At 31.3% G+C, this 9,120-nt stretch overlaps 1 protein-coding gene across 2 annotated transcripts; it reads left to right on the top strand.

Moving 5' to 3' along the window:
- Nucleotides 1-4,947: 4,947 nt before the first annotated feature.
- On the top strand, nucleotides 4,948-8,881 carry LOC101260863 (boron transporter 1). 2 transcript variants are annotated; one of them, XM_010323995.4, is made up of 13 exons: nucleotides 4,948-5,165; nucleotides 5,335-5,461; nucleotides 5,544-5,626; nucleotides 5,880-6,072; nucleotides 6,150-6,288; nucleotides 6,418-6,583; nucleotides 6,692-6,858; nucleotides 6,948-7,121; nucleotides 7,225-7,320; nucleotides 7,405-7,542; nucleotides 7,650-7,969; nucleotides 8,057-8,324; nucleotides 8,407-8,881. In XM_010323995.4, exons 2-13 carry the CDS (start codon nucleotides 5,358-5,360, stop codon nucleotides 8,719-8,721), a joined length of 2,163 nt encoding a protein of 720 aa, XP_010322297.1. In that variant the 5' UTR covers nucleotides 4,948-5,165; nucleotides 5,335-5,357; the 3' UTR covers nucleotides 8,722-8,881. The 2 variants fall into 2 exon arrangements, with proteins under 2 accessions (XP_010322297.1, XP_004229368.1); XM_004229320.5 differs by lacking the exon at nucleotides 4,948-5,165 and having other exon boundaries at nucleotides 5,174-5,461.
- The last annotated feature ends 239 nt before the right edge of the window (nucleotides 8,882-9,120 follow it).

Raw genomic sequence — 9,120 nt, 5'->3', positions numbered from 1 at the left:
TTGAATAACTTCATATTGTAATGACATTTTCAAAATGACACCCACAATCATCAATTTGTTGATGTATTGGATCATATCGTACTCAAATTTTCCCAAGTTAGTTTTGTCGTCTAAATGAAATGTATAATATTAGTAGCTATGATATGTAATATGGTCAATAAAAGAATGCCAACAAATTGAATTTTGAAATCTAGAGTCTAGAGGGTCCATTTTAATTTTCTAGTGAAACAAATTGCTTTACAATGTGGCATAATTAATTAGTACGTACAAACGTAGAATTGTTTGATTTGACTATACTTTAACAGCATAATAATCTATTTTTATGTATTGGATCAATCATAAAGTAAGCCAACCCACTAAGCATTCAAATAGTGAAGTCAACTGTTGAGATATGAAGGATCATTGATGTAATCATCCAACTTTATTTGACACGTGGCATCTTTATCACCCTACAAATTACAAGAAGAATTGTAGTCCTCAAATTTGGAAAAGAGGGTGCTAGACAAAATCATTTGTTTTGCAATTCCTACATCAAAAAAGATGGGAAGTAATATGATTAAAGTCTAAAAGGAAAGAAGAATTGTTTGTTGATGAAAACATGAAAGAATAAGGAAGGAAACAAAATAAGTGCGGTGTGGTGCTTTTATTTTGGCTAATTGTGATCTATCACTATTGCTAATGCTTCTCATTATGTCATATATATGTTCATGCATAAGATGGGAGAAACTAGTGGAGGTTTCTCTCTTCTTTTGAATCACATAAAGCAAATTATTGTTTGAGTTTGGCATGTTCTTGATTGGTGTTGAGGTTTTTGTAGTAGGTGTCAATCCTCAATTTATAATAGAGTTCAAAGTATTTGAACGGAAAAGATGAAAAAAAGAGAGACTGTTTTGACGTGTGATATGAAATTATGTAATAAAATTAGATGGATACGAAGTTGAAGTTTTGTATGGACATATGATATGAAATCATATTATAAAATCAGACTGATATAAAGTTGAAGATTTATGTTGAAATGCAATTTGAATTTCTTAAATAGTACTCACTCTATTCTAATTTATGTGATACAGTACTATTTGTTTTTTGAGAGTTAAATAGTTTATGTTTGACCAGTAATTTATGCATGAAATCTTCAAATTTTTTGAGAGAAAATTTATGTATTTATAAACTACGTAAAAAGTAATATAAATCATAATAATTCCTAATTCAAAATATTTATAAGATATATGAAACATATACAGTCAAAGATAGAAACTACGGAAAAAAAACATATTCTCACTTAGAGAAACATTTTACAATAACCATAATTCAGTAAAGATTTACATCTAGAATATCAAGATATATTTATATTGCATTTTATAAAGCCAAATCTATTTTAATTTAACCTTCTTCCCCGAACTATCATACCATAAAATATTATAACCCTCATCATTTTTAAAATGTGTATAACGTGATGTATAAAAAAAGTACATATACTGTGATAATCTATTATACATCAGATATACATTCTTATACGTTATTACATAGTACATATATATTATATATATGTGTGAACGGTAGGATGTACAAAGACTTTATCACTACCTCCGTAAAGTGGAGAGGTTGTTTTCAAGAGTCTCTTGGCTCAAAGGGAAAATATCTAAAGCAGGATTGTAAGACTTCATTTGTCTCAATTTATGTGACACAATTCGTTTTTCTTAATAGTTTAAATTTATGATGAATTTGCGTATGAAATCTTCAATTTTTATAAAATGGAATTTTATGTATTCGTAAACTACATAAAAAAAACTATCCAAAATATTTAAAAAATATATGAAAAATTTACAGTCGAAAATAGATTTATTTGAATTTCGAAATTTAAAATAAATCTTTCCTATAAATTGACAAGAAGGAAGTAAACGTGATTGATTAATGAAAGTTATGATAATTAATCGGATGCACCAACTCACAAGACACCAAGCATGATCTCAAACTTATTGTAGTATTTTCAAAGTCATTTGGTTAACTACAATGTACGTACTTCCTGCCCTATTCGTTTATGGTATTAAAATATTACTACTACGAACTATTTATTCGGTCTCAAATTAAAATAAGTATTCCTTTAACAAATAAAAGACCGTGTTATTCAAAAAATAAAAGATAACGTGTAATTTGTTAAATTATTCTTTATTTAATAAATATTTTTGGAAAATTGAACATTATTAAAAAGATAGAGACTATATAATGGTATAGTTAGAAAAATATATTAATTTTCATCTTAAATTTCTTTTAGGTGACACTTATTTTTGGGACATTTTTTTTATTGTTGTTGCTATAACAAAAGTGAAACTTATGTTGAGAGGAGGAGTTTTAGAAGGCCTAAAGGGACCGTTTGGTTAGAAAATAAGTTATTCCATATATATATATGAGATAACTTATTTTTATTAGTGTGATAAAAATGGTGGAATAAATAACCAAAAGACTATCTAATACTTGGCTCCAACCAAATATGAAATAAAATAGTTCAACATTTTATCTGAAAAATTATTATACTTTATACCTCATAGCAAACGAGTCTATTGATTAGTTTGCTTTTTATCTTGGCAAAAATGGTAGAAGCTCTTACCCATTATTGCACTCGTCCAAATAATTTGATGCATTATAATACGAATGTGTTGGTTTTGATACCTTTGATTGGCTAAAAATATAAATAGAAAGAGAAAAAAAAGATTCCTTAGCAAACACTTTTAAAATAAAGATGAGTAATAATTTATTACAAATGACACTAAATTGTTTCCCATGTTTGTTGGTGTATATATAAACTTTTAAATATGCTATTTTTTGTGTTTTTTTTCTGCTTTCGTCCAAATTTTATTTATATATAGTATTAAACAAAGCTAAGTGGTAATGATGGATGATGATTAAAACCCTAGGAAGCAAAATTAAATCTCCATTTTTGGTCTAAAGAATAAATGATTTAAATATGAAAGTGAGAATCTTAATTAATTAATTAGTTGGTTGTTGGGTGATGTCCCATTCTTATTAAGTATCTTCAATTGCATTCATTAAGTTACTGAAAATGCACTTATATATAGCCCCACACGTAATATTGTATATTTATCTTAATTATTACTTTTAATTTACATTGATTATATTTTTTAAAATACTTCTTAAATAATTTGAAATTTAAACTACTTGAGCTTGTAATATTTTTAATACAACTTTTAAATATATAAATTGCATTTCAAAAAATTAGAAATTCTACATCTAAATTTAAATCAAAAATTAATTAGTTCGATCGTTTTACTTCAAATCAAACCCAAAAAATTAAAATAGATAGAGGAGGCATTTATTTTATAATTTCGTCACAAAGAAAAATAGAGTTAGCGATTCCTTTTAACTTTTTTCTTTTGTGGCTTTTCTCTTTTGGGTGGAAATGTTGTTGGACCCCCTTTTTTTTTTTTGTTTTATTTGTCACTTTGGACTAAATATAAATATAAGTATTGTAATAAAACATATATGTCAATTATTATTTTAAAGAAGCTTGTAAAGTTTAAAATGGACAAGTAAAATAGAGAGCAAAAGTCCGTTTAAATTGACTTTTTTTATTTGTTTTTAAGCGCTTTATAGTGTTTGGATAAAATTATGTATAGGAGTGTCAAATGGGCATTAAAATGAGTTGAATAGAAATCAGGTTGGATCTTGACCCACCCAAATTTACTTTGGGCTCAAATAGATTAAAAAACGGGTAGGCCTTGATCAATCCAATTTGATCAAATTAATCTCAATAATTTAACATATTGATATTTAACTTTATAATCACAATTTGAATTTCCGCTCAAGAATTTTTTGTTAAAAAAATTAAAAATGGATAGATAAATCCTAAAATATGTTAAATAGATAATAATTCGTTTCTTCAATATAGAAACATATCTTAGTAAAATGTTTTAAAACGGGTTGAAATTTGAGATTGAATTGAACTCGATCGAGAGTTCTATTCAAATGACTTAACTTTGAATATGTTGAGATTGAACCCAATTTAAATTATCTTGAGTTCAACTCTTAATATTTTAAACGAATTACCTATTTTTGAATTTATTTTTAAACACTTGAACACCCCCTAATTATATTTATATATATCATAAGTTATAAGCTCGTCCAACTCCGAACCTCATCCCCCACCGGGCACCCCTCGTCATTTTCAAGATGAAAATCTCAAGTTGCAAAAAGTTCATGCATTATACATTCATTTCTTTTTAAATATTTAATTTAATGTTGTTTAATTTGGAGATATGATTGATCCCCCTATGGTTTGCTGTTATAATAGTATACCAACACACAATTGGTATATTTGAATTGTTTTACGTAAAATATCCATATCATACTGTCACCCTATTTTTAAATAATTTTAGTTGGCATTAGCTCCTTTTGATTTGGGAACACAATCAAATTACAAACATGCCATTTAGAGCCCATTTGGCTTAGCAAATTCATTTAATGTATTTTACTTTGTTCAAAAATAATATTCTTATTTTTATAATTAAAAATAATTTATAATCATATAGTTATTTAAATTTTATTTTAAATTAAAATATTTCAATTTTTTCTTTCTTTTTAATTTTTTTTAATATATCAAATGAAACGGTATAACTTAAATTGCAAGTATTATCTTTGGGTCAAAGGGGTTTTAAAAATAGAGTATTACAGTAATTTGTTTTGAGACAGCAAATTATCTTCTCTCTGTCCAATTAGATTATTTAATTTGACTGACTATACGTATTATTCGCAAGTATGTGTTGATACTGCAACAGTGACAGATTGACACTAGAGAATCTGAATATCTTCTTTATCGGCTATCGTCGGGGTCAGATAGAATTAAGGGATTTAATTGGTATAAAATTATATATGATTAAAATAATTTTTTTTTATTTATTATAGTTGATATTGAATATCTTTGACTTTTTTTTTATATTTACTTTTTCATATTTGGTGAAAATTCCCCTTGTTTCTCTAACTTACTGGTCTCTATATATATTGCCATATTTCTGCACTTTCTTCTTAGCACCTTCACATTTGTTTTCTTCCTTTAACTAAAACTACCAATTCCATTCCCAATATTTAAAATCTTGAGAAGCTATTCTCTTTGATCATTTGTAATCTCATTCACTGTTCACTTGTTGCATCATGTAAATCTGCTATATCTTCTTCGTTCTTCACTTTTTGAAGTTTTCTCCATAAATAGTTAAAAAAATGGTTTTTCCTTAGACTTGTTGTCATTTCTGCCAATTCTTTTCCAAGACAAATTATTATCAAATTCTGTAAGTTAAACAAGAAATTTCATTTCACTGTGTCCAGTATTAATTCTCATACCTGATTACATGGAAGAAACATTCGTGCCTTTTCGCGGAATCAAGAATGATCTTCATGGACGTCTATTATGCTACAAGCAAGATTGGACTAGTGGGATTAAGGCTGGTTTCAGGTATGGATTATTCACTTGTTGTACAATAGAAAGAACTAATTTTTACAAACATTTTTTAAATTCATTTTGGACTAATTTTCAGGATCTTGGCACCCACTACATACATTTTCTTTGCCTCAGCAATTCCAGTGATTTCATTTGGCGAGCAGCTGGAGAGAAATACCGGTACTTTCATTTATCGAAAAATAACACTATCAATAGATTGACATTACGTTTAAGTAATGTTGGTCTAGTGTATGCTTGTAGTCTTGTTTGAGATTAACTTTATGTGCTAGAGAATGGTGTTGGTTGAGACGGATACTGAAGATTCATATAGTTGACCTCAACTTGTTTGGGATTGAGGCGTAGTATGTAGTTATAGTTGTTGCATTTTTCATTCGTCAACTTGAAAATTCTAACATGAAGTTTACAATTGCAGATGGAATTTTAACTGCTGTTCAGACATTAGCATCAACTGCGATTTGTGGAATTACGCATTCCATTATTGGTGGTCAACCTTTGTTGATCTTAGGAGTTGCTGAACCAACTGTAATAATGTATACATTCATGTTCGACTTTGCTAAACAGAGACCCGATTTGGGTCCTGGTCTTTTTCTACCTTGGACTGGTTGGTGAGTACTGATTCTTTTGTTTTCCCTTGTCCAATATATGCAATCATCATTTAGTCTAATCGTCGCGATTTTTTCAGGGTATGTGTCTGGACCGCGATTTTGCTTTTCTTGTTGGCAATATTAGGAGCTTGCTCCATTATTAACAGGTTTACTCGTTTGGCTGGAGAACTATTTGGCATGCTTATTGCAATGCTCTTCATGCAGCAAGCTATTAAAGTAAGTAAAATATATTAATATTTAACACTATGAGGTGTTACTTCTATAATACAAGTTCTGTTTATCCTTTCCGGTTATCCATCAATCACAAAATAAATTTATGGTCTTTTTATACGTTTTTCATTTCAGGGCCTGGTAGATGAGTTTCGTGTTCCAAAAAGAGACAATCCTCATCTAACAGAGTTCATGCCTTCGTGGAGATTTGCTAATGGAATGTTCGCGTTGGTTCTCTCATTTGGCCTACTGTTAACTGCTTTGAAAAGCCGAAAAGCAAGATCATGGCGATATGGAACAGGTTAAGCACAAATTATGCAATCATATGATGAACTATATTTTTGATATTTTGGTTTCAAGTTGATAACTTTGGACTTGGATGAGTTAAAATTTTGCTTGCTGTCAACAGGTTGGCTTCGTAGTCTTATTGCAGACTACGGTGTGCCACTTATGGTTGTAGTTTGGACAGCAGTTTCCTATATACCATCTGAAAGTGTTCCTGAAAGAATTCCAAGACGCCTTCTCAGCCCAAATCCATGGTCACCTGGTGCTTATGAGAATTGGACTGTTATCAAGGCATATGTTTCTTCCTCTAGCTGATATTAATTTCATTTCTAGTTTTTAGACTCGTGGACGACTAACTTTGATATTCTGGTCATCTGCAGGACATGCTAAATGTTCCAGTCATCTACATACTCGGTGCCTTTGTTCCTGCAACGATGATTGCTGTGCTTTACTATTTTGATCACAGTGTAGCATCCCAATTAGCTCAGCAGAAAGAGTTCAATCTCAGAAAACCATCATCTTTCCATTATGACTTGCTTCTTTTGGGGTTCTTGGTATGCGAAAATCCATTTTGCTACTTAATAGTTTTCGTTTGCATATATGTTTCGCTCCTCCAACTTGTTTCGTGATGTTCTGCTTTGGTATTCTTCGTGACAGACACTAATGTGCGGCCTTGTTGGTATCCCTCCATCAAATGGTGTGATCCCACAATCCCCAATGCATACAAAAAGTCTGGCTACTCTTAAGCACCAAGTAAAATTCTAGCTCAAGTGAAACTACTTCACATTTGGTTCTTCTTTGAATTGTCACACAAACTAATATATCCTTTTTATGCAGTTGCTTCGTAACAGACTAGTCGACACAGCACGCAAAAGTATGCAGAAAAATTCAAGCTTGGGACAACTATATGGGAATATGCAGGAAGCGTATCAACAGATGCAGACTCCTCTGATCTACCAGGAGTCATCAGCTAGAGTACGCGACATGCCTCTTCACTGATTTATGGAGCTTAACATCCTGCATTTTTTAACCAAGAATTTCATTTTAGCTCATTAAACAACTTGATTTATCTATTTTAACAGGGTCTGAAGGAGTTAAAAGAATCAACAATTCAGTTAGCATCAAGCATGGGACACATCAATGCTCCTGTAGATGAAACCATTTTCGATGTTGAGAAGGAAATTGATGATTTGTTGCCTGTTGAAGTGAAAGAACAGCGTGTTAGTAACTTGCTTCAAGCCACAATGGTTGGGGGATGTGTTGCTGCTATGCCAGTTCTCAGAATGATTCCAACCTCAGTACTTTGGGGATATTTCGCGTACATGGCCATTGAAAGTCTACCAGGCAATCAATTCTGGGAGAGAATATTACTACTATTCACTGCACCAAGCAGACGATACAAGTAATTAACCCCTTCCAAAACGCCTTTTATTAAAATTTAGCTTTTCGAAGGAATTTACTTAACACAATGATGAAATCTTGCTTGCAGAGTTCTAGAGGACTATCATGCTACTTTTGTAGAAACTGTTCCTTTCAAGAGCATAGTAGCATTCACAATATTTCAAACACTATACTTACTTGCTTGCTTTGGTATTACATGGGTTCCAATCGCGGGGCTCCTTTTCCCTCTCCTGATCATGCTTTTAGTTCCTGTGAGACAATACATATTGCCTAGGTTTTTCAAAGGGGCACACCTTCAAGATTTAGATGCAGCAGATTATGAAGAGTCACCCGCCGTTCCATTCAATCTTCCTATGGTAAATCCCCTTTTCAGTACTCTGATATTTGATTGTGATTTGATAAATTTGAAGACTTGAGGACTAATATTAAACTATGCAGGAGGGTGAATTTGGTTCAAGACCTTCCCACGCAGAAAACGGGGAGATTTTAGATGAGATGATTACTAGAAGCAGGGGTGAGGTCAAGCGCATTAACAGTCCTAAGATCACAAGTTCAACAGCAACTCCAATAAGAGATACCAAGCTCCTTCAGAGCCCGCGCATATCAGAAAAAGCATATAGTCCACAGATTAACAAACTGAGAGGCCAACAAAGTCCCCTTTCTGGCGGAAGGGGGACGTTCAGTCCAAGGACCGGAGAACCAAAGCCATCCAATTTGGGCACGAGTCCTCGGACATCAACTCCTAACGACTAAGAGACGATTAACATCTTAAGACTAAGCTAGTTTAATATGCCTTAAATTTTGTATTTTCATTTGATTATCTCCTTTTTACTGCATTAATTGGGAATGTATTTGTAAAATTAGCCGTGTATTGATGTTTTATAGTTATAATAGTTGATAAGTTTTTTGTTCATATTTTGTTGTACAACATTGCACAAATCTCTTTTAACTCATCTTAATCTCTGACCTGAAAGTAGAGAACTCATCTTGAAGAAAAGACAACACTGCATCCTTTATGGGTAAGAACTGGTGTAAGAATAACAACAAGCTCTATCATTTAGAGTTGATCTTTGCACATAACATATCAATCGACTTTGCAGATGATATAGTATTGATTGAAGAGATACGCGGTGAGGGTTTTGATAGACTGAA

The sequence above is a fragment of the Solanum lycopersicum genome, chromosome 1 (genome assembly GCF_036512215.1).
Source record: "Solanum lycopersicum chromosome 1, SLM_r2.1".
Lineage (NCBI taxonomy): Eukaryota > Viridiplantae > Streptophyta > Magnoliopsida > Solanales > Solanaceae > Solanum > Solanum lycopersicum.
The sequence above is the reverse complement of the archived record's forward strand: the minus strand, read 5'-3'. Positions and strand labels throughout refer to the sequence as shown.